Source organism: Anas acuta, chromosome 7 (genome assembly GCF_963932015.1).
Source record: "Anas acuta chromosome 7, bAnaAcu1.1, whole genome shotgun sequence".
Taxonomy (NCBI): Eukaryota; Metazoa; Chordata; class Aves; order Anseriformes; family Anatidae; genus Anas; species Anas acuta.
Window position 1 is genome coordinate 25720504 of NC_088985.1, and position 26289 is coordinate 25746792.

Genomic DNA, 26289 nt, shown 5'->3' on the forward strand with positions numbered 1-26289 from the left:
TTTAATTTTAGTCCTATTCGCTGGGTTCAGCCTCCTGACAGGCAGGGCTCGGAGGGGCTGTGTGTGTGCAGGGTGGGAGCAGAGGGGCTGAGCCCGAGCAGCTACATCCCCTCCTGGGCAGGAGCAGCTGCCCCGGAGCTGCTGGGGCTCCTCGCCTCCCCGGCACCACGCTGCACACCCGTCTCAGCCCACTTCCACTTGCCACGTAAGCAGGGCTGCCTGGCGTACGGCAGACCCACACACGCTGCTTGGAAAACGCTCGCATCTGGCTTTCACGTGACTCAGAAATTCATCATCTGGATAACTCGCTCCTGCCGGGGAGAAAGCCACAGCCGAGGAGTCCCTGCCCGAGTCGGGACGGAGCTGTGGGGTGAGAGGGGCTGCCTGTGAGACACACAGCACAGCTCCCTGCTTACCCACTGCACGTCAGCCGCCTCATTCAGCCCTTTGTCCTTTACAGGAGGAACAGCTTGGGAAAAAAAAAATATGGAGTCCCAATTTTCTACTCTGTTTACTTCTGCAAAAGCCCGTCCTAATCCCATTTGCGAGCCCAGAAGTACACAGCGCTGTTTAGGGCTTGTTCTGGCAGCCATGGTGCACATTAACTCTTTCCACATGGCAGAGGAGAGCTGCTTCCCACATGAGTGCTACGCTCCCTGCACACACAGCTTTGTAGAAGTTCCCAGAGTTGCTGGAAATTGCCTGGAATATCTGAACACCAGCCCACACCTACAGCTGTACAAACTGAGAGCATCACTCGTCTGAGGGGGGTAAGAAAAAGCCCTCGACACTGCCAAGGAGGACGGCAGAGAGCCCCCGGCCATCGCACTTGGAAAGCCACAGGTACGTAGGAACGCCAGGAGTCGTGCATGGCTCAAACACTCAAAAAGAAAAGAAAATAAAAGAGCCAGAATCAAATCCCCACTGCAAGAAGTCCCCCAGCCAAGCGCAGGGAGCGCAGTGCAGCAGCAGCGTGTCCGGGCAGCCTGGTTTAGCTGGCAGCAGGCTGATCTGGCCCACAAATGCATATGTGATAACCCCTGCTGAGCACCTAGAAGGAATGTTTGCAGCCATTTCTCATTAGAGGAGCCACCCCAGCCACGTCAGACCGGTGAGGGTTTTGCCTGTCACATGGCTGTGCACAGGCTAACCCAAATGTGACGGTGAAAAAATCATGCCCTAAGCTTCAGGCCCTTAGGGAACATTGTTTGTGGGGTGAGTGCTCTCAGTATTTTAAGGCCACGCACCCTGCCATCCAGGTTTCCTTCTCACAAGAGATTCGAGTTTCAGGTGCTCACCAGCCTGATATTGTTATCCCAACCCCCAGGTGAAAGCTCTGCTCCTCCCTCCCATGCAGCTGGAGCCCGCCGGTGCCATGCACAGATTCCTGCAGAGGCTGAGGACCATCACCGTGCACTCCAGCCCCTGAGTGCATTTCTCACCTGCCTTATCGAAGGCAGCAAAATGAAAACCTGATACCACAGCTCCCTGCGAGCAGGAGAGGAAAATCCCACGCAGGCAGCGTTAGCACCATCTGCCACTTGTCAGACAGAGCAGGAAGGCAGCACAGGAGCAGACGGAGAACAGAGGACTCCCAAAAAATCAGCAGAAGAGCCATCACAGCCCTTTAGAGACAAAAGCACTGGGGCATTCAGCAGGGTGCACGCTGTCCTGCCTTCCATCGCCGTGCTCCAGCCACACCTCATTCTTGCAGCCCTTCCCTGCCCACCCGGCCCTCTCCCCCCCGACGCGGGGCTCTGCGCAGTGTTAGCTCCGAGCTGGGAAGCGCAGGGAGCACAAACACATTCCTTTCCCTAATCCCGCACCCTGTCCCCACACTTCAGCTTAAAAGCCGGGCGGCAAAGCAGAAAGCCCACACAAGGCACACACAACTGCTCCTCTCCTGTCCTTGTCTTCCTCCCCCCAGCATCTGGGCCACCCAGAAGAGGCCAGCGAGCCCGTACAGCCAGCAGGCTACACATCTCGTCAGCAGGAAGGCTGAAATAAAAAGAATAAACTCTTCTATCTGCTCTTCTCTTCAGTAGCCTCAGGCAGAAGGCCAAAGCGTCTCAGTTTAAACAGCGACGTTAAAAATGTGGTGTGCGAGGAGGATGGCGAGATCAGCTTCCTCCTGCCAGAATCCCCCAGGCTGGGCTTGGAGGGTGGACTGGACAGATTTACGCCACGACCAGGGATGCAAAATGGTGTCACACACGGGGATGGAGGCGGCCTGGCGTAGCCAGAGCTCTTCCTCAGACCCGTCTCAGTGCCGGTGCAGCTGAGCAGAGAGCAAACAGCCCTGCTTTGGCAGAGCTGATGTTGCTTCAGCTACGTGGTAACTCACAGACTTGATTAAAATAAATCAGGAAAGAAAGTGAGCTGCTTGGGGAATTATTACATCAGGCAAAAGCCAGTGAGCGGAACGGCAGTGAGAGAGGAGCACATTCGCTAAGAGAGGGATTAATTCTCCATCGTGAGGAGAGGGAGCTCTGCCATCAGGAACTGGACCGAGGACGCACATCAGGGTCAAGAACTCCTGGCTCCCTCCAGACCAAGGCCCAGGATGCTCAGCCCCAGTAACCACATGTTAAATTTTGTTTTGGGCCTTGGTTGCTACGCTTCTGCTTACTCTACCCTTCTTTTATTACTAATTCCCTTTATCCTCTTGCTTAAAAAAAAAAAAAAAAAAAAGCACTAAGTGAGAACCAAGATGTTCTGCCAGAATCTGCTCTGGTGTTTAAATTCCATGTGGTAATTAGTACATGGAGCCAAGGAGGTTAATTGTAAGTGGGAGAGGAGATCCTGATTGCTGAGCAGGAGCACTCCTGTCCGCACACGTTTGTGAAACTGCAGAGCAGCGGCTGGCAAACGCCCCAGGCCAGCCTCAGCACCCAGCCCGAGGACACCAAGGCAGCCCCCATCACTGCTCCTGCATGGACTAATTGCAGAAAACAAGGCGAGGAGCACGGCACGCACATGTGATTCATCAGGGCACAAACAAGAGCACGTGCTTCAGCCTGCAGGAATCACGTCGCACCACAGAGTTCTTGCAAGGACTGAGACACCGAGCCCAAGCTGTGTGGTTTAAGATGTTCCTGGGGCCTTGCCATGAGCTTGGACAAACTTAGATCCCCATTCACTGCCTTAAAAAACAAACAAAAACCCTTCTTGGCCAAAGCTTTCCTTTCGGATGGAGTACAGGGAGACAGATGTCAGAGAGAAATGAACGATGAGAGCAGAATGCCTGAAACTAGCATTTGGGTTGAAAACCACATTTTAGCTTTGCTGCTGCTCTCACCTCGGCTCAGGTTCATTAAGCAACATCCAGCTGCCTGCTTTGTCACTCATGCACTCCACACAGGTCACCCCGAGACATCTGCTGAGTTATCACCCGGACAGAAGATGCGCAGCCTCGCAGTGGGATTCACCACGGTAGTTAATTGGATTTTTCCAACATCTTCATAAGCTTGCTCTCAGGTTTAGCCCCTTTGAAGGCCCATTTAAAAGATTCAGTCTTCCTCTTGGTGGTTACAGGGGGAGAGGAAGGGCAGAAGGAAATCAAGACATTTAACCCATCTCATAAGTATCATAAAATACCTGCTAAGGCTGGAAGCTCTGCGTCCTCTCCTCTCCCCATACCCATGCACAGCTAAACACGCACCAGAGAGCCATGAGCTAGCAGGGGATTCCGTGTTCATAGCCGTGCCAGCAAGACTTCATCCCTGGGGTCAATTCCTAGATCTTGGGACAGGTAGAAACAGCCCCAGCCACACAGGTCCAGCTAATGGCTCACACATCTGTGAGCCCGCTGAATGATTAAGCCCAGAAGGGCTAGCACACACCATTCATTTTCTCCATATTACCTCAAAGGAGGCAGTTCAAACTGAAGTTAAGAAAATAAAGTCGTTTATAAAAAGAAAAGAAACTCGCAAGACAAGCCACGGAGCTGTAAGCGCAGGCTAGACGTGTGGTGTGACAGGACCAAAGAGGTTAAGCTCTGAGGTGATGAGCACAGCTCCACAACAAACCCAAAAAAGAGCAAAGAGTTGAGCCATTCTCCTTTGTAATTACAAAGAAAGGAGAAAAATCTATCCCTGATAACTCAAACAGCAATTGAGGCATCTCCCTAAAGGTGGCACAAGACCTGCCCAGCGCTCTGCTTCTCCTTCACTCGGAGGCCCTCAGGCTGGAGTTGCCGTCCCCTCTCTCAGCTCCGCTTAATTTCCCCATTGAGGGATAAGAGAGCATTACAGAGATGTCTATAAAAAGACAGAATTTGAGAAGTGGCTTCAAATGCACTCTGAAGTTTTTATTTACTTAGCCAGCAGATACATCCTTCCTCGTTTCAGGCTGCAGAACGGGAAGGGACCGGAGGTTGTCATCTGAGTGCTGCAGCGCTCTGCGAGTCCAAGAGCTGGACGTGGGAACCGAGCTGAAGGATGCTTCTCTGTGCTGGGGAAGCCAAGCCTCGTCGACGTCCTCACCAAAGCACCACTGGCTTGGAGCGAGCTGCTGAGCTAATTCTCTAAGTGCTCAGTTCCAGGGGCTATTTAAACAGCCTTCAGCTGGCAGCCTCCGCAAGAGCCTGGCCAGCTTGATGCAGGCAGGATCCGATCAATTAGAGAGGGGAGACACCGCGGTGCTGCTGGAGCCATAAACCTCAGGTTTATTTCCCCTCAGAGGGGGACATCCTACCCCACAGCAACAAGGGGTAAGAAAAAGCCTCTAAGCAGCAGCTCAAAGCCAGCAAGAGCGAGCAAGCAGGGGGGGATTTTGTTATGCTTTCAGAAAGGGGGGGGGGGGTCCAGCAGTGCTTTCGCTAGCAGGCACTAAAGGAGTGTGCACAAGAGCCTGGCTGCCCACAGGGCAGGTGGCAGAAAGAGATTCCTTAGCCTTGAAAGCAGAGGTGAAACAGCATCTTCTGCCATCTTTGTTAAAAAGGGGAACTCTCAGTAATCAAGGAGCATGAAGATTCAGTATGGAAAAGCCCTGGAGCCTGCGTCACCTCCCTGTTGCCACCAAATACCAGGTCTCAGATGCTTGCTCCAGCATCACAACTGGGAATCTAACAACTTTGGCATGAAACAACTAAAGAAAGTTTCTCAACAAAGGAAGAAACACACTCCAGGAGTTTGGAGCTTGTTCTAGCCAGCAACAGTGTAGTGTGTGTATGGGGGACATCTCTGGGGAGAGACATCCTCCAACTGCTTTTTACGAGCCACATCAGGATTAGCAGATGTCTCAAGGGTTAATTAGTTCACCATGCACAGATGGGAGCTGGTAGGGTTGGGAGAGTGGATTAACCTAATTTGTGGTTCGTAATGTACCATGCAAATATCCCTTACCAGGCTCCGAGTCATTCTGCCCTTATTTTGATTTGAGGAGAGAAAGCCCCAGCAGATGCCTGCGCAGAACTAGCACCTACTTGGAGTGACAAATGAGCTGCTGTTCCCTTGGTTAACACGACTGAGGGATCAGTCTGAAGGGCAATTCTTTCCCTGTTTGCTACAGAGGGTCTTCAGAGAGACCTGGATGGGAGCACTTGTTGCGAGCACGCAGATTATGCCCACCAGAACCGCTCCTCGCAGTTGTACTGAGGCCTCGTGGGCGCTGACAGATGGTCGTAGAGCAACAATTCAATTGACTGGAAATATGAAGGCAGCTCTCCAAAGCAGCTCTGCGGCACGTCAAGCAAAGCCCCAGAAATCCAAGGTAACAGCACACGTGGTGCTTGAGGTCACACCAAATGCCCGTGCCTACGCAGAGCCTCAGCTGCTTCAGCAAAGCTCCAGCTCTCAGGGCTGGCTGCAGGTTAAAGCGTTTATAATTAGATCACAGCCCAGGGAAGGGCTGCGTGTTTATAGAGCTCTTTGCACAGGAGGAAGCCTGGCTCAGGGCTGGCACGCAGAGATGCCCTAGATCACTGCAAGACCCTTCTGTTTAGCTAAGCTAGGGCCACGCTGCTGCGCGCGGTTCAGGAGGTCTCCAAATGTTTACAACCAGTATCAGCTGCAGTGATAAATGTTTCCATAACTCCTCTTCAACTCTGAACTTCTCCAATTTCTCCCTGCTTTAAGGGTTGAGCACGAGACCAGCTAGAAATGCACTCGCTGGCAAGGCAGAGGTCAGCACAGAGGTGGCGCTGGCTGTTGGAGGCATTCCCCAAATGTTTCTGCCATCAGCACGCTCGTGCCCTGCCTGCCACGCCTGAGATGCGGCAGCTGCGAGATTCCTGCCCGACAGCAGGGGATGGCTGTGCTCACGTGCAGGAGTCTCCTCCCAGCTCGTCCTTGGTCAAGGCAAAATGTGTGCTCTCAGGTCCGATTTGTTGGGAGACATTTGCACTTAAAAGTGCCGCTTTGTCCCATTTAAGGATGGAGTCGTGCTTGCACCTACAGAGGAAACTGCGCTTCAAAGTTATTTGTTATCTTAAAAGGCTCTTTACAACGCAGGCTGGGAAGCTGTGCTTATTTACCCCCTCGCTAGATCAAGTGTCATAAAGCCGCTCTTTGTTAGAGGCTGTAACCACCAACTCCCTGGGCATGTTCCCTGGCTCGTTGTGCACGTACTCCCACAACATCCAGCTCCAGGCAGAACCAAGCATTCCCCCGCCACCCTAAATTCAGGCGAGAAGATGGCTGAGAACAGAGCCCCTTTATCCAGCTCCCTTTGGTCGGGGAGCTGCTTCGCATTCCTGTCAGTGCAGCCTAAGTGGAGAAAGAGCATCCCGAAAACCCCACTGGTTCCAAGTCCTGCAAGCAGTCAGCCAGCAAGAAGCAGAGAAGAAATTGCCCCAAAAGGAGCCCCAGCAGCACACAGAGGTGGGAGGGACAAGGAGGGGGAGCCCAGCCTGAGCCCTGGCCTCCAGGATGGATGAGCAGGGCTCTGGGGATGCCTCACGGTAGGAGGCCAGTGGAGAACACCAGGCACAGTTGGTGCCTCAGCTCCACAGGCTCAACTTAATCCTTCTTCCCCCAGCACCATGGTAGATCAGTCCCAGCTTCTCCACAGAGCCACAGGAATGGAGCAGGAACAATTCCTCGCATCCCTTGCAAGAGCAATGCTGTAGCTCCTGTGTATGACAACTGGGACACTGGCCCCAGAGCTCTCCTGGTTTTCTGGGGCTGTTCTAGGTCAGTGCTAAATCAGGTCGCCCCAGGGACTTCAGCAGCATTTCTCAGCACATTTTGCAGGGCCCCAAAGCCCTCGGCGCTCTGGATAGGGCACTGCGAGCCAGGAGCTCTCGCAGCTTTGCAGCCTGCCCCTCTGGAGAGTGCCGCTGCCCATTTAATTCACCGCCCATTTAGCACAAGCGGTGCAAAGTTCACTTAATGTTACGTGCTAGAAGTGCACCTGCATCTCTGTAAAAGGACCCGTTTTAATTGCAACGCAGAGAGAAGCTTTGTAGGGCATGGGGAAGATGAAATCTCCTCCAGTTTCTAGTGTCAGGCCAGCACCTCGTGCCACATTGCCCCTTTGCTACCACCCCCACCTGCATTTGCAGTAACTGCTGAATGAATTCAGGGGAAGAGCACCACAGGCACTGGCCTGCAAAGGGATCAGCCATTTAGTGCACAGCATGGCAGGGTCAGGGAACAGCTCTGCATCACTGTATCACTTAGCTTATTACAGGGATGCAGCATAAAAGCTCTCAGAATTAGCAAATCAATCTAGGTAGCGACATTCATTGAGATCAGTACTTCACATTCATCTTGCCCAGAGACTCAGCCATTGCAGTGTTTCTTCATCATCATCATCTTAAAGAGGAAAAAAAATAAAGAAATAAAACCCTCCCCTCCCATCCACACAGGCCAGAGTTTTCCAGGAGTTGCTAATGGTCCAAAAGGCCCCTTTGGATGCCCTGATTGCAATTTGGAGCACCCAGGACTCCAAACGAAGTCAATGAGAGTTGCAGGTGCTTAGGAGAAGGGAGGAGGAAAACCAACCACATCCAGCTCAGAGCAGCCAAATGCAGAGGCCCGTAATTACATGTCCCTACTCCCTATTGAAAGCACATCTGTAAAAATCACCGAGAGCTCCAAGGGAAGGAGAAAATATGGTTTTGTGTACTTTCAGATTAGGGCTTTATAGGACATCTGCATCCAGGAGTTAAAAACAAAACACTGAGCTTGAGCCATTGATTCAGCCCAAACCCTGACACAGGTACAGAGAACATTTTGCATCAGAAGCCTTACCACATCCTTTTAGAAAGGCAAAAATAAGATTCAGGTCAGAACAGAAAAGCATTTCCTCCCTCTTCCACCCCCATGAAAAGGATCCCCAACTCTCAGGCTGCATTTTGACTGAGCTCAGATAAAGACATACTTAAGGAAAAAATATATATATATAAAGTAATTGAACACAATTATCCTCTTGGATTAGAGAGAGGGCTGCATAAATGCAGTTAGAGGAAAGCAGTCATTTCAATTGCAATACTGTATAAGGCAGGTTTCTTTTCCTTTCTAACAGGGAAGAAATAATCTGATGCCTGTCTGTAGCAGGCTTCAGCAACCCAAAGTTAAACTGCTACACAATTTCATGCAGCACAAGATAAAGGGAAGGTTTAAAAAGGAGAAGGGGAAAGAAGAAGAAAAAAAAAGTCCTCTCTGTAACCATGCAGAACATAGAAAGCCTGGTGTCTTACCTGATTTTCTCTTTGAAGATCCATAGTCCCTGAAAAAAAGACAACAACAAATAGACATGGTTAGAGCTGGAAGCGGTGGCGAGAGAAGGGGCGCGTCCCAAATTTCCACCCATATGCTCAAGGGCTCATCCTGCCCACTCCCTCCTTTAAAGAGGAGGTCAGGGCTGCAAGGCATTGACAGGCAAGGGCTGGGACAGATCCTGAGCAGCACCGGCTCATCAGCAGCAGCAGCTGGGGCTTCTGCAGCACCAGGGGCTGGGGGAGCATGTGATCAACTAGACAGAGCAAACCATCCACCAGCAGCAAGGCAGGGGAGAAGGGTGTCATTTTTTCCCCTTTAAATCGAGCTATTAAATGCGTGGCTACTGAATTAACCCCTGGTGTTCCCCTGGAGAGGGAAGGGAACGTTAGCTGCTCGCTGCAGGGCTGCGGCTGCTATGGGCTTATCTGGCTCGCAGTCCCCTCCTTTCAGGGACTGCTTAATTTGTGCATAACCTCCAGACCCCTCCTAGCTATCTCTGACACGCACTTGTCTTCCCTGAGGAAAAAAAAAAAAAAAAACACTCCAAACTTTGTCCTCCTTCTTTTTTTCCAGGATGGGGAGCGACCCCTTACTTTTCTATAGGGATTTCGGGGGTGTCGGCACCTTTGCTTTTGACAGAGCAGCTGAAAGCTCAAAAAGCTGCTACAGAAGTGGAACGAAATTACAGAACAGAGCTGCGAGAACTGATTCGGATAAGCAGAAGCAAGGACAGAGACACTTTGCTAGGGCTGTGCTTCCCCCCGGTGCTCTCAGGAAAATCTCAGCCCTGGCTCTGAAAGGGTCCACGCAGCCGGGAGCCGGGGCAGGGGCAGAGCAGGCAGCGATGGCATCAGTGTCAGGCACAGTGCCCGCAGCACGGTCACACACTGCACACCCGGCAGTGATAACGGTGGGAAAATCATCCAGGCTCCCTGCAGGAGGCTGCAGGAATCCCACCGCAGGGGTGGCAGCAGCCTCTGAATGTCCCAGGCTGCCAGGAGCGGGGTTGTCCCTTGCAGCACGCTGCGTGCTCCAAGGGGACAGCGAAAAAAGGAGCCCCCAGCTACCCCGAACTGTGTATTTAATTCATGCACTGAATTTCAAGCCAGCTCAGGGGATCATCTGAAGAAACAACGCGTGTCTGAAGGGCAGAGCTACATCTCAATCAGCTGCTTCTCCCAGCACTCCGCATGCACCCCGTGCCTTGCATGTCTAGGATGTGCTTCCAGTGAGTAACAACTACCCGGGATTTTTTTGCACCCTCTCTGAATTTTCCAGCGTCGCTTCTGTTTCAATTAAATGCCTGTTTCCGCAGTCATGCCTGCTGTGGGATTTGATGTGAAGATGCTACTACTGATGAATAGGCTGCTTCTTCTGCAGAAGTGATATCATATGCAGATATAATGCTCACTAGATGGTGCCCAAAACAGAGACCCCTCACAATGAGCTGGGGAAGGCACGACCCCCAAAATCTAATCAGCAGCCTCAGCTTTGCTCCCACGCCAGCGTGGAGCTCTGCGGTTGCTGTCAGCCCAGTGCCCCCAGCACGTGGCAGCCTCTGCTTGGTCCTTGCCTTCAGCTGCCTCGCATTTCACAGTGCTAAATGGTGAGGAGGGGAAACGCTGCTGGGATCCCCGCACACCGTTTGCTTTAACCCAATACCCCACCGTGCAGAAGGTTGGTGATCACTTCAGTCCCTGGGCCTGTGTGTGTGACTGCAGTAAGCTTTTAAATGATTTTTTTTTTCTTTTAATTATAAAGGAATCATAAATGACTCATCCATGTAATTTAAAGAAGGCAGAGATTAAAAAAACAAAACAAAACAAAACAAAACAACGAAAACAAACAAACAAAACAACAGATATTTGAAACTGTTTTCCTCTTCCTCCATGCAGATCACATGAGGACAAGAGATATTACTCCATAAAGAACTTTTTCACACTTATCTTTGCTCCTGCTCTAGTTTTATCATGTTCTGATTTGGGAGTTCAGACATGGACCCCCTGTCTCCCTGTCTCGTACATTTTTCCTACACCCACGTTTCCCTCATAAAATCGGGACAAAGCAGTAAAATGGGCCTAGAAATAAAACCCTCTGAAATAAAACCCAGTGAAATTGTGAAAGCCAAAACTTGTTCCTCCCAGCAAAGATGAGAAAAAATCTCACTCCTGAAATAGAAAGCAAGGAAGGCATAGCAAATCATTTCTCCGGCTGGGCAAAGCACTCCTTGTGTACCTGCTGTTCTCCTCTCTACTGCTAATGTAGAAAGGTTTGTGCAGCAAGCAGCAAGGAGCCCTGCCTGACCCCATATTTATTTTTTTTATGTCCTATTATTCAGGATGTGATTCATTGATGTCTTTCTCCTCTCGCAAGTGACGGCCTAGATGGTGAATACCTCGTAGCCTCACTGTTTTCAGAGGAGCATTGTTGTGAAACCAAAGTACCAGATCGCGTCCAACACAATAAAGGAAATTCTTCAGTGGTTTCTCCTAGCTGTAACAACTTCCAAGCAGAAACTCTCATCTCCTGCAGCATGGACAGAGCCTGGCACGCTGCTAGCCCTTCAATCAGACGAGAAACCTGGCCTTGCAGAAGTAAAACCCTTCCAAGGAAAGGTGTAGTCATGTCTGCAGCTACCCATGGAAGCTTGTTTTCCCTTAGGCTCTGGCTCATTTTATCTTTTTATCTCTACACACACACATATTTCCATTCTGACTTCTTCCATTTCTGTGTGAGCACAGACACGAGCATCCGAATTTCGCTTTCAGCTATAGCTGCAAGAGAAGCAGTGAAACCAGCAGGTGGAACTAAGAATAGCACCGGCAGGTCCCTTCCCTATCAGCCAGGATCACTCCATACTTGAACAAATGTCTTTCCCCAAAAATAGCATATTTCCTTTTTTTTTTTTTAATTATAAGATAGCAAGTTTTGTCTAAGGTCTTCCCATGGGGCACCACCCTTAGTTGACACTGAGCCTTGTTACTGGCAAGGAAAGTAGTTCTCTCTGCTAATGATAGTAAAATATTGCTGGTGCCAAGTTCATCACAAAGGCTGAACACACTCTTCTTGCTTTAATGCCAAAGGAGAGGGAGGCTGGATCTCCTTTCTCATCGGTAGGACACCAGGACAACATCACCTATTTGAGTCCTATCAGCGAACACGGAAGGAAGACCATGAGTGTCACCTCAGATATCATTGCCTTGTTATCCCATTAAGCTACACACAGTTGGTCAAGAATTTTATGTCACTGAATGTATATGTCACTTGGAATCCACCTTAATTTAGATAGTTATATTAATAATGTTACGGAAAAGCTTTATGGCACATCTTTTCTTTAGGGACTAACTTTGCTGCTGTACTCAGTGAGAGTTAACGACATAAACATGCCATGTTTGTGTTTTAATCTATCTAAATACACAGAGATACCTACAAAAAAAGTGGTGGCACGATTGGAAAGTTGCTTAACAAGTGAGTATCTCAGTATTTGCTCAATAAAAGCCTACTGAGGTGTTCCAAGTGGAGGAGAAGACTGGAGGTGAGCAGGCATGTCTGTAATGCTGGGTCCATCTTTCAGCCAAATCTCTAATTCTGTGGATTTGTATTTGGCCTGGGGGGTTTCTCCTGCACGCTCCATGGGGTTTGGCAGGACAGCAGAAGCCTCGTGCAGGACCAGGGAGGTTTGCAGAGGAACAGAGCTGCAGTGGTGGGCCTGCGAGGCTGCAGCTTTGCTCCTGCACGGCCCCTTGGAGGCGATGTGCTCGATCAAGAAACTTCATCTGTGCTGCAGGCGGGATGCAAAGGCTCTTTTAAAGGCTTCTCCCCTTTGCCACGGGGCAGTGGACCCAAGCAAACTGACTCGGTGGGATTCCTCCACATCACCTTGAAGCCCAGGGCCTCTGTGTGCCAGTAAAGCGAGGCTTGGCTTCAATTCCTCGAGCAGAGATTTCAGACAAGCGTGAGTTTTGGCCGTGAGAGAAAGCAGTGCCTGCACAGCGTGGGGAGCCGGCAGGGCTCACGGAGGAGCGTGGCTGGGGGAGCTGCACAGCAGACATTTCATCAGGCGAGACAGAAGCTGAAGGAAAAATAAATCTCCTTTCTGTCCGTTTCTCAGCGTTAGCTGTCCAAAGGAGATGAGACGGTGACAAACTCTGAGTAATGGAGGTTAATCTGTATCCTCCAGAGTGCTTAATACATAAATGGAAATTGTTCTGTATTTGTTGGCTTTAGCTAATTCATGTTTAAATACATTGGAGGCGTCTATGTTCCCATGCTCCTTAATTCCTAAAACTCTTTAGTGCTGTGGAGAGGCTGCGGTGGAGATGGATGACATTTCAAACAAACAGCTCCGATTATCATTTAATCACCAATGATTTGCCAGGCAGATTAAGAGCACAGCAATGTTTTAACTGAAAAGTCCACGCTCTCCCTCCCAGCATCCGCACGGTTTGCAGTCAGTAATGAAGACTGCTGACTTTCTCAGGAACTATTTTTCTTAACATCGCTATCAGCTTCTGGGACAGGGTTTTTAAAGTAAGCCAATACAAAAATACCTTGCTACTGCTCCTTACGCATACAGGAATCCGAGCCTTGAGAATGTTCTTGCATCTTGAAATCCTCCTAGCTGATTTCACAAAGCACAAAATCAACCACGACCAAGAATTAGCACTGGGTGCTCAGCCACCACTCAGCTGGAGGAGCAACTGACCACTTTTACAAATATACAGGAGCTGGATGGAGAGGGCAGGGTTAAAATTCAGACTCACGATGCTAGGAGTGCAAAAGTTTAGCCATGTGCAGTAAGGTATCTCCGTTCCCTGAGCTCTGAGCCCCACGTGACACACAGCAAAGTAAAATTAGCTCTATATGTTATGCACCAGGAAGGCAAACTCAAAAACGTAGATGCACACAGCTATACATCTCCCCCTCCAGCACTCCATGCTCCGAAATCATAGAGGCACAGCTGATCTCTTCCCCAAGCCAAATAAACAGATGGAGGCTTTTTTTCTTTTTTTTTTTTTTTTTTTTTTTTACAAAATATTCTGTTCATTTCCTGACATAAATCGTTGCATTGTGGAACCCTCTCGAACATGAATCTGTCCTTTCTGAGCAGAGGTCGAGCTTTTCAGCCGGGTCAGAAAGGCTCCCATTGTGGCAGCCCCGAGACTCCAGAATTCCTTGCCGCCAGCAAAAGGGACTTGAGGGGGCAAGAAGCAAAACTGGCGACCTGACTTCAAACACAGGCGTTTTCTGCTGGCTGGTAGCAGTCTCTGCTTGCTGCTGAGGAGGGTAGGGCCATGTTGTGCAATCAGCTCCTTAAGAGAAAGGAGACACTGCAGAAGAGAAAAATTTGCCTTCCTGCCACCTTTCTGTTGTTTTCACAGTGTGGCTATGCTCCGGCACTGAAAACCAGCACAGTTTATATATATATTAATATAAATGTGTATATATTTTTATGTTATATATTTCTGCTTAGGCTGCAGTGATTTTGTCAGCATCACAGAATAACAGTGGCCCAGTTTGGCTCACCGGGACCCAGCTGGAGGTCCTCATTTAGGGCTGGCTTTCACCAGCTTCTTTCAAGCCAACAAAGTGAAAAACAACCCAACTTCTCCCCGAGAATCTCAAAGCGCTACGCTGGAAACTCTTCCCTATGTGCAGAAAACATCTTCCCTACCTGGGTAACCTTAGCTCGCACAGAAAAGCCCAGGCTGGAAGGAGATGGATGCTGCCTCCTCTCCAGCAATGCTCCTGCATGAACCCATGGATTTGTATCACAAAGGGGAAGTGCAGCACGAGGAAAAGCATTGCCCTCTGCCCTGCACTCAGCAGGGACTGGAAATTAGCCCCACAGAGGACAGCTTGAGCTGTCGAGCTCTGCCACCAGGTTCGAGGTGCTCTAAGACAAATAACATCTGCATGGATGTACTCAGCCTCCCTCAGACCCGGTGTTCACGGGGCTGTTTGCTTTTCTGCTGTGCGTAGAAAGGGTATCGAAGGACAAGAGGTGGGTTCAAGGCAACCCACCACTTCCCTGAACGATTGGGAAATGTTGCAGATTTCTGTCCCAAGATTCCTCAGCGGTGAAATTGTTCATTTGGCTCCGGAGTGCAGCTTCGGTATTTGGCTCGGGTGGATGAAATGCAGAATTAGCCTCTTGAATTGTTCACAATTACATTTTCTTATGATGAAATTATCCTCCTAGAGGAAGACGGGGCTCCAGAACTGCACATTCAGCAGTTCAGCAAGCTGTGAGATAGAGAGCCCGGTGATCTGACAGCAAAGCCCAGCCTTGGCAGTACCGGGGAGCGATGGCTCAGCACGAGCAGGAGGCAGCAGGACACCGGGACAATGAGCTAATGCCATGTGATGCTCCACTGCAAGGCTTTGGTGGCCTTGAAAAAGACAGCACGAGTGTTTATGGCAGGCTTTTTCCTGGAAAGAAGTATAAAAACAAGATCTTGCCTAACAGTCACATCTTCATCTGGTTTTGCTTTACCCTGTTTATTCCTTCAGATTGCAAATTTCTCCACAGGACAGAAAAATGTATTTACCTTAGCAAGACCTCTGGGTGGAGGTGCTCTTCACCTCCTATAAACTGACCTTGGTTGTCCCTTGCGGAGAGGCCAAATTTATCTCTGTCTTCCAATGACCAAGCTTGTGTCACTTTGTTATAGTATTTACAACAGAAACGCTGAGTGATAAAAATGAGGTCATAAAAATAAACGACTTTCATGTGCAGCTTTACCCCTTGTGCTTGGGGATTTCGTTACACACATCTACATGCCCGTACGTTATGTATGGATGTGTTTAAAAGATGCATCTGATCACAGTTTCCAATTAAGTACTGAACATCAGAACCATAAATTCTCGTGTACCTTACGAACCGGCCAGGCTAACGAGCTCTCACATATATCACACCGATCTGGCCGAGAGCTTAAGAATGCAGCACAGGCTTCGAGTTTTTATCTCATCTCTGCTGAGCCATTCCTGATTTCAGGGTAGGCCCCTCATGTTCTGTTTCCCAAAGGGGAGTTGGGTCTCACCTCTGGCTGGCAACCACATGATCCATGCAGGTTTCTAAACCGCGGCCCTAAGGGGGAATTTAAGAAGAGGCAGAGACCCCGTGCTGTACCCCGCCGGGGACACAGCTCTTCTGCTGTTCCAGGCTGGCTTTGCTTGGAGCTACACGCTTCCTCCATGACCTCTCTGTCCTGCAATGACACAGCCTCCCTTCTGCTTTTTGGGTAACCTCCCAAAATGGGACGTCACCCACAGCCCGCCAAGCTGTGCCTGCCTGTGGGATGCAGGATGCCACCACCTCTGCTGGGAAAATATGGAAACCAACAGCATCCTCTCCAGAAGCGCTGTTCAAGACAGTCCTTGGAAAAGGAGACAGGGAAGGAAGAGAAGAAAATGTGTAAAGTTACAGATCTCCAGGCCTCGAGCTGAGGCCCAGACAGAACCTGTCCAAAAAGGCTTTTGACGCTGAATTACCGCACCAGGAGGAATACTGGGAGCACAGCTGGTGGTGGAGGAGTGGAAACGGGGAAAAAAAGGGTTTCCCCAAGGCACTGTCTGGGGCTTCTTGATCTGCTTGAAAAAGTATGATCTTCCCTCAAATCGGATTAGCCTCCTTAGAGGGAAAGAATAAACAGAAGAACCTCCAGACTAGGAAAGACAGAAGTGAGCAGCAATAACACTAGAAACCTACAAAACCATGATTGACCCAGAGAGAGAGAGAAAATATTCTCTGCTTCTCATAACCAAAAACCTGCCGAACTAACAAACCACCAGTTTAAAGCAAAGAGAAGAGCTTCTGCATACAACATGGCTTAATCACGGCGCTCACTGGTGTTCTGTGTTGTAATCACCAAAACCAGGCCGGGGTTCAAAGAGCAACGAGATAAATTCAGGAGGAGAGGATAAATGGTGGCTATTGTACTCCCCGCTCTGGATGCTCTGACCCAAGAGGTCCCATAACTGCTGAATGCCAGAAGCAGAGAGGATGCACATGGGAAGCTCACTCTGTATTTGCTTTGTTTTCGTATTGGCGATAAGCCACTGCTGGAGACAGGAGGCCAGATGGGACCCTGCTCTCACCTCCCTGTGGCCTGGTAATATATTCTCCTGTAAAAGATCAGACCGGATTAGGATAAATTACATCCAAATCATGCTGCATTACTCAGCACATTAAATTGTCCTTAATCACATTCTTTGATGGTCCAGATTCCTGCTTAAACTCACCTCCTGTGCATATTTCTGTGCCTACGCTGTCGAAACCGCTGCTGAGTTTCACCTGTACACAGCCAGGCCATAATGAAACGCCAGCGAGGCTCTTTGATCAGGCCTTAATGGGACTCATCGTGGGGACACACTCTGCAGTGGCAAAGTGGTTTCCTCATCCTGTCTCTTTCAGAAATGTTTTGTGAGCCTTTAAAAGCAATTTAATCCTGATTTATGTTAGCTAAGTGCTTTCTGCTGCACATGTGAGTTACAAGAAAAGGGCCCTCATCTCAATTTGTTACACTGCTTAGGAAATCAGTCATAAACGCTGCAGTGCCTTCAGCGGCTCTGACTTCAATGCAGCGGAAGGCAGCAATTTGAGTAAATACTTCATCATTCTCAATTCTCCCATATGGCACATCCAGCACTTGACCAGACACATCCTATAGGACTTCTTTTTTTTTTTTTTTGGTGAATGGTGCTGAGCTTCCCCTGTTTAAGCTGTTCCCATTGTTTCCTGAAGATGCTCAAGGAAAGAGACACGCGGCTCTTAAACAGAGAGCAAATGAGATGAGTGTCTAATAAAACCGAGCGTGCGTTCAATGACAGTGAGTCACCTCATCACACGTCTAGAGGCGAGAGGGGTGTACAACTCACCCAATAAGCAGAGTAGCAGCAGGAATGCCAAAATTTGGATGACCTGACTTGGCCTGCTGGTGGCATCCCGCCAGCCCCAGGCAGAGGTTGGCACCAGCAGGACAGGAGCCATGGCAGCATGCAGACGGGACAGGCTGTGGCCATGTAAGCAAAGAAACACCCCAGAAGTGACGAATCCCTGAAGGAAAGGATCTCAAAGAACAAAACAGCTCTTCCACATTTCCATTTGCCAGAGAGAACACACACAGTAACTACTAGGGGAATAATCATACAGCCTCCCCCAGATGCCCTGCTTTGCCCCCAGGCCGTGGCAGCCCCCAGGCCACCCCACTCCCTGTCCTCACAGCAGGCCCCGTGTCTGGGCACCGCTCCCAGGGATTCCCCACAGCCCGTCCCGACTCGGGGCTGGCACCAGCTGATGTGCTGGAGCCTCTCGCAGGGAATTCCCAGGCTGCCAGGGGCATTTTTGAAATTTTAAAGGCTCTAAATTAGTAAAGGAAGAAATGAGTTGCAGGCACTTCCAGACATGGCCCGGACCCTGTGAGACCTCCAAGCTCCCAGCACGAAGGGGAGCCCTCCAGACGCTTGATATTAAACAATTTTGTGCTGTTATCTGGTACTGCTCTGCTGGTGTCTAGCCCTTCTGCTTACTCATCTGGCTTTTCAGCAACATGCTGCGTGGACCTCTCGGCCTTGCTGCTCCTGCTGGGTGTCCAAGGGGAGTGGGACCTGAAGGATTAAGACAGCAGCGTGCACAGACAGCAGATGGCTGCTGCATCTGTACTTTGCACTGCTAAATACCCCATTGCCCCAGCTAGTTTTACATCCCCGGTTAGAGGTACATCTCTCTCCTGACTTTTAAAACTCATCTGCTGTACATATGGCCCCAAGAATGGTAAATATTTTTTTCCAGGAGAGGTAAAAACTTACTACACATGTGGGAAGACAGGATCAAGCCCAAAGTATAAACTCCAACTTGTTCATCTGGTGACTGCCGTCATTCTTCCCCTCGTTATGCTTCTTTCAGTTAAACAGCGAGATTAAAACACAGCCATTCCCCAAAGCTGCCTCAGCAGCATGTCCTCACTTAACTGTCTTGCAACATCAAATCTCTTTCCAGTGTACTAAAAAGCGGTGTAGCTCCCTATAGGACACCAAATTTATATATCTTGGAATCGTTTTCTGCTTGTTTCTACAAAGTGACACATGGAGAGGTCTTTCACGTCACTGGGTTTCTTAATTTACTTGTCAGAGACATAAATCACTGCATATAAGATCTGCGAGTTCATGAACTTGAGGAATTTTTGCTAATCACTGTCCTTTGAACTGAACTTTTTTAGGAACTGTAAGGCTCCAAAACATGTCTAGTAAATGCATCTTGTAAATTTTGCTCAGCTGGCAACTACTAAAACCAGACTTGTCTTCCCTGATTGCCTACCAGCATTAGGCAGCCTTAAAGCACACACAATGGGGTTCTAACACAAAACCATCAAAGGAAAAAGATGTCTTGGGTTTGTCTTGCTCAATATAACTGTTGGAATTCATGAAAGGCTTATAAAATATCATTCACAGGCAACAATTAAGCCAGAAAAATAGAGACAGCTTCCCAAAGTCAAAACCTTTCAAACACTAGGGTTGCTTTTCAAGGTAATGACCATAACCCCTTTTATATACCCAAATCTGATAACAGGTCCCACTCTTCTCAGCTCCCCAAGAGGTCAGAGAGCTAAATGATGTGGCATTTGCAAAGGAGCAGCAAGAGCATTTCCTGAGTGCTCTGTCCTTGGAAGCATCAGACCCGCTGGACAAAGGCGCTTTGTGAGCACCCTGAGGGCAGTGCCCCACTGCCCAGCAATGCAATTTGTGTGCTGTGGGTATGACATCACAGTTAAAACAGCCCCCTGCTTCAAGATGGTGTAAGAGATTGTCTGTGTCAGTGCCTGGTTCATCTGGGGAAGGAAACAAAGTTTAACAGCACTGCCATTAAAAGGCAAATAAAAAAAAAAAAAATCATGTTGACCTCAAATACCTGCCTGTTTACTTGCACTAAAACAGCTCAAATCATGCCAACTGGTTTCTTAAGGTGACCAGCATTAAAAACGAAGCACCTCTGGAAAAAAACAACAGAAAGTCATCCTTTTATAGACATTCAAAAGTGCATTGTGCTGAATGTAAAAGCATCAAGGCATGCCAAATACAAAAGTACCATCACACACTAGGAAACAGTGCAAAGTCTGAGTAGAGCTTAAATTTTACAGCCCGGTTTGGGTACAAAATTGGAGGTTGTTCAGACCCGCTCCCACAGAAAACAGTGAGTTTCTCCTTGTTCCTTTTATGTAACTCCTGACAATTCTCAGTCCAGACATTAACTTTTAATTCACCTCGTACTTCTCCAAAGAGGGTGTGTGTGGTATTTCCAATATCTTTTTCCGTGTTCTCAGTCCATAAAAGTGAAGAGAAATAATGAATGAATTTAATTATTCCCATCCAGTCTCCTGGCTATAGAAGAAGACCTTTTAATTTGGCTAAAAGAGAAATGACTTGTTCCTTCAAAATGCACACTGCCTCACAGGTACTGCTGGCCTGGAATATGAAGGATCCCTATGTTTGCTAGGGTAAATGGCCACTGGCAGCTTATTACTGCTGTAACTATTCGTGCTGTGTCTATGTCTTAGCAGATGTGGGTGGAAGGAAAATGTCATCCCTTCTTGGGAATCACACTCCCTTCTTTTAGGCTGCTGCTCCGGCTTGCTCAGGAGCTCACAAGCTCAGAATATCGACCAGGTTCTGCACAGCTCATGTCCTGCAGTCTGCTTGTGTGCACTGTTTTCTCCCTTTGTGACTTAAAATGCCAGAAGCTGGATAGTAAGAATTCACGCTCAGGAGGAAAGTTGCCTCTCCTATCAGTGGCATGCCTTCCATGCCTGGCTGTGAGCTCCTCCACGTGGAGCAGCACCTACAGGCTGGGATGGGAAACGAGAGCAGCCCTGCGGTCCCCAGAGGTCTGTGTGTCCTGAGCTGGGGTCTCTGCTGTGGTGTCCAGCCAAGCAAGACCAAAGGCAATGCAGACACACAGCATATCACACCAGGCTGCAACCACAGTGCATAAACACGACTGTAAATGTGAAACACAAAGATCTGTGCTGCTCTTGGCTCCCAGTACTGAGCCAAATTCAGACTATTCATACTATTTTGAATAACCTCTCCTTGCTAAAAAATACTGCGAGGTCAAAAACCAAAATCCGGGCATATCAGCTGTGAGAGGCAGCAGCAGGGATTATGAATCAGAAAGCGAAATCGTGTCCTGCTGCCAATAACCTACTTATTAATGATTTCTTCCCCAGTCATCCTCTGGGACCGAAGCTAATTCCTGGAACAGGGCCTCCCCGCATTGCATCCGCTGGCTCTCCGGCAGCAGCTACCAGCTCATCCTCGGCTCCCAGTGCTGGTACCAGAGCAAACAGCCAAACCCTGCTTGTCCGTCACTGCAGAGGTTTGAAGGGAGCTCCCAGGGCCCCTCTGGTACAATCCTTATCTAGCAAGCAATACCGTGTGCAGCACCAGAAACTCAGCTCTCCATTTAACGCAGCTAGGATAAAATCCTTCAAGCTCCGCCGTGCATCCCATCCATTAGCGGTGCCTGGGGAGCTGTGCTGAGGCCTAGCTCATGATTAGATAAAAGCTTTTCCTTCTAAATCACTGTCCAGAATAAAAACCAAGGGTCTGGAACAGTGAACTCCACATATAGTGGAGGTCAGGCACGTCCCCTCTGCTGGTTATTTATGCGCCTTTGTTCTACACTGAAGAATGCGAGGTTTTGTGGTAGGGAATAAATTTCATTTCTTTGTAGTGATAATGACACCAAGCCTCTTCACCCAGTAAACATGAAGAAAAGGCAAAATGCTCTGGTTTTACCCAAGAAACACCTTTACAATAGATCTGTGAAAATATTAGTTCAGAGCCCTGCGTGTACCAAAACAAACCTGGGATGGCGATGGAGAAGGAAGGTCGGTGAGTTTTGGCTACCTCTTCACCCCCAGCATCTGAAGGCCAACTCATGCCAGGCAGGTTCAAGAACCACTCTAACCAGTGGAGTAACTGTTCAAACTGCAAACATTACTTTGTCCCTGACCCCTCTGTCGCCTGCCCCTGCTTTGGGGGGTCTTCAAAGCACATCGAGGAAGCCGAGCAAGCAGCTGAAATCCCGGGGCACACAAGAGGAGGCTGCATGCACAGAGGGGACCCCATGTGCAGGCCCTGGGGCTGTGGCTCAAGGCCATCCCTGAAGAAAATCTGGGAAGACTTGAAAGCTAAGAGAAAATAAATGGTAAGAAAGCTGAAAATACGTCTCCAGGAGCAGTTTTGCTCAACGCTTAACAGTCAGGAACATCTCAGCAGCAAAACCACAGTTCAGGCTGGGAACCACTGGGATCAGACCACGCTGTGAACACTTCTGAGCATCTCAATGCTGCCAGGGCCATATGGCCATGGCCACGTTACCTTCACAGCTGAGCACCCAGAAATGTGGGTGAATCTCATTCCTCAGGCACTAGAAGAGCAGGGATGAGCTGCCATGGCATTTCACAAAGGCCAGCGGAGCAAAAACACGTACCTGGCCCAAAGTCACAGAGGAAGAGCAGAGACCGGGGTTTTGTTTCTCGGTCTCTCAGAGATCCCAGTTCAGCGGGGCGACCTTCATCGCATGCCACAGCGGGAGCTTAAAAATACACCAGTCCTCTTAAAAATGTGTCACAGCTCGCAGAAATAAGAAAACCAGGTTGTGGGTGGGAGTGACTGCACAGGAGATATATATATATATATATATAGATATATAAAACTTCGAGTGACAGTCTTTTAAATTCCACTCTACGAAAAGTAGACTCTTTAGCACTTCAGGCACCGAGCGCACAATTATTATCACAGGCTCGAAGCAGAACCACTTTATGAGATAGGGGTCATTGTCAATTCATTTTTTAGGGCATGGATTTTTATTTTTTTTTTGCGGATTTTTTTTTCAAGTAATTATTTTACGCTCAATTGCAGCTTTTCACTGGTAATGTCACGCTCAATTTGGAAGATACGAGCATCAAATGACTTGGCGTGGGGATATACTCAAACAAAGGAAAAGGAACTGCTTACAATTTAGGATACGCTTGGATAGCTGTGATTTAAAAATGGCAGCGCTTCATTCCAGCGAATGTTACAATAACAAGCACAAGACTAATGACCTGATGCCTTGTCAGAGATGTTCACAGGTCAGATAAAACAACCGCATTATATCGGCGGGGTCCAGCGTTTCAAAGGCAGCCCTGCTTGAGCTTCTCCTGGGCTTTGATCCCCGCAAGCCGTACGTCAGCGCTATCCTCCCAAAAGCTGGCCTCACGCTGAGGGTTTGCTGCCGACACACTTTGAATGCTCCGAAATGCGCTTGGGCTGTCCTACCTCCCATCCACGGCCACCCCCGGCACCCGAGCAGTTTCCTGCTTCGCAAGGAAGCTGCAAGGGAAGGGAAGAAAACCTTCGGCCCGCATCAGGGCTTGCCAAACAGCTGGCGAGGAATAGCTCTAGAGAAACCGATCCTTAAGCAACTGTGGGGGAGATTTGTCAATTTAAGAGGAGCGAGGTGAGATCATCCGCTGCCTTCTGGTGTCTTTTGGCTGAAGGCAGCCCACGGACAGCTGGATCGCCCCGGATTCTGCACTTAAAACACATGCGCAAAAATATTTGCGTTTCATCATCATGTTGCATTTTTCTCTGCTTCTCGGAGGCCTTCCCTCGGCTCGCTCCAGGATTTCCAGGCCTGTATCACATCCCTTCACACCTGCTGCGGTCTGTTCCCGTTTAACGCTGAGCGGAGCATGTGAGCGGTAACAAAGACTTTGCTCAGTGTCTTCACTGTCTCCTTTGCTGGGTAAAGTTTGCCTTTTTTTTTTTTTTTTTTTTTTTTTTTTCCAGAGTTCCCCTTTATTTAAAGTTATTAGCTATGTAATCTGGGGAAATGAGGCTGGATTACTGGCAGATAGGATGCTCTGAGGATGCCATCCCAGGAGCTCGGAGGCGAATTGCACCAGCCCCCTGCAATAGGGCAGGCGATCCTGCTTACGGACGAGGACACGCAGGCAGGATTTCAGCAGCACCTGCACTTCTCAGTCACTTCATTTGCTCCAGGAAAGGCTTCATATCTCTGAGAACAGTGGCATCCGTCTTCCCTCACGCTGCCAACCCGTGCTACCCGTCAAGAGCCCGCACAGGGACGGTGCAGGCAGCTCTGCGGGATGGGGAGGGACTTGCTGCGGTTACTTAAAATAACCGGGGAGATAAACGAGGTTTGCTGGGACTCTGCCACCTGTCGTTGCAGGGGCATGGCAGAAATTCTCCCCCGGGCGTTGCAGAGCAGCAGCAGCACTTGTTCCAGCCTCTGGAACAAATTGCAGCCTTATCTTGGGCTTTGGCAGAGTTTTGCCCTGTACATCTGACACTTCTCCCCCCAGAAGACAGATAGAGACACGTACAGGGTGCACTGGCATGTAATGTTGCACTGTTAGGTGTTGGGGACCGGCTCCACCAAAGTGATGAGCAGGCACGGCCTCACCAAGGCTCACAAGCGTGCAAGAACAACCTGCTGTGTCCTGAGCTGAGCTGCTTTTGGAGAAGATAGAATTTGAGGCCAGATGCACCTTTATTTCACAAATCATTTCACCCAGTTTTACGATGCTCCTCTTCCCTTCCTTCTGCAAGATGCTAAAGAGCATCTTCACCTTGACCACAGCAGGCTGCTTCTGGCTGATTTTACACCCAGCCTTCACCTCCCTTCCCCTCAGTCTTACTGAGAGCATTTCCAGGAAGATGTGGCACTTCATCTCATTAGAGGCTGTCTGCTCCCCGCAGCTCATTTCCCTTTGCCTGGTCAGCGCTATGCCACGACGTGGAAATGAGTCCCACCAGGGCTCGCCTGGCGCTGGTTCCTGCTCCACATAAGGCTCCCTTCTCTCACACGCTGCCGCACATCTCCTCGTGTCTCCGTGTGTTACTCACTTTGGACCGCCAGACCCGCAGCAGGACAAGGGCTGCTGTGAATTCCAGTGAGCCCTGGTAGCCCTGCTGGCCTTGGTTTTCCGCCCAGGGGTTGCTTTTCAGGCAGGTTATGGCTTCTACCAAGTCCTGGCGGCACCCGGCCGTCCCGTCACAGGACGGGGGCTCAGACACGTCATCACCTCTCGCATCCTTCTCCCTCTCCAACTGGAGTCAGCCACAACGCAGATGGACCCAAGCCAGACCCGTGGGGACACTGAGCTTGGGTTCAAGCCCAGACACCGAGGCTCTGCTTTGTCTCCATCTCAGAACGGAGCACGGCGAAAAGAAACCCTTGGGACACGGCAGGGACCCATTAAAATTGATGGGGTTAAATCATCCCTGTGCAAATCACCGACTTCAAAAGAATTACACAAGGGATGAATACGGAGCCGTTATTTTTCCTCTTTCTGCCTTTCAGAAAGATGATCTTCTTTCCAGACTGCTACGCTCAGCTTACGCTCTGCTCAGCCAGTCCCTCTAAGCGATCTAACAACCTCCTCGCAGCTCTTACTCCGTGCTCTCCTCCTCCAACCAAACAGCTCCAGGAGCTGCTCACCACCTCGGGTTTTCCCTGCACAAAACAGCCCTCGTGTCCTTCCAGCCGGCTTAATCTATTTTCTCTATCAGGTGCAAATAAATAAAATAAAAAAAGGAAGGAAAAGAAGAAAAGCAAAGGTTTGTTAGAGAAACCGGGAGGGTTACGAACACACACAGCAGATTTCTTCCCTACTGGAGGGTGCAGCAGTAGGAAAAAGGTGCAGGTGCAAGTGCAACCAAGGGGGAATCCTCTTCTGCTTAAAACTACAGTGCACAAAACCCGACCAGGAGTGATGTTTGCATGTCAATTACTTTTCTGTAATTGAAAGCACTTGTTTTAGCTAAGGAAGTGCAGGAGACCAACAAGACAGGCAGAGGAATCTCCTATGTAAAAGATATCAGTTCCCAGCCACGCTGTGGTCTGCAAGCCATTCAATAGTAACGCCAGGGAAGATGGTCTGCAACTTTTTCAGCAAAGAGCTCAATAACCTTAAAAAACATAAATCGAGACTGCTAAAATTGGCAGATGATTTGATAGGAAGAAAATGCTTTTTGGGGACTGCTTTGTGCCTGCCAAACTCACCCAGACACAGATCCACATATGGATTTCTAACCTATCCAGGTTTCAGGGGTGATTACAGCAGAGACTGTGGTATGAACCATGCCAGATGTATTATTTTGGGAGAGCTGATGCATTAGAGGTAGACAATGAAAAGCTCAGAGGTTATTTGGTCTGTGAGTTACCCCACCTCCATAGTTCCCAGGTATTCAGCTCTGGGGGTTTTGGCACAGGAAAAGGAGGCTTGAAATTCAGATCCTGAGCTGGCTTCAAACTTTGCTGAAAGTCTGGAGGTGTTCAGAGCTGGGATTTTGACTAGTAGCTCCCAAAAGAGGCCGGTAATTTCTCGGGGTGAGGCGGCGAGGAATGGAAGGAACCGGTGTTATTTCACTTTGCTTGAAATGCAGCACAACCATCTGTGCAGCCTCTACACCACGGGGCCTTGAAGGAGCCACAAAACAGCCTGACTGTAAAGCCAGTCGCTGAGAAACAGTACCTGCCGGCTGACACAGCCTGCTGGTACGCCTCAAACCCCTGGAAGCAATGCCTCCTGGCAGCTGCTTTCTGTCTGCG

General features: G+C 49.3%; 1 protein-coding gene across 3 annotated transcripts in view; it reads right to left on the reverse strand.

Moving 5' to 3' along the window:
• Positions 1-26289, reverse strand: part of SH3PXD2A (SH3 and PX domains 2A) — a 232090-nt gene that overhangs the window by 87995 nt on the left and 117806 nt on the right. For all 3 annotated transcript variants that reach the window (XM_068688430.1, XM_068688429.1, XM_068688432.1), the window contains exon 6: positions 8645-8673. In XM_068688430.1, coding sequence (XP_068544531.1) covers positions 8645-8673 — 29 coding nt within the window. The remainder of the gene's footprint in view (positions 1-8644; positions 8674-26289) is intronic.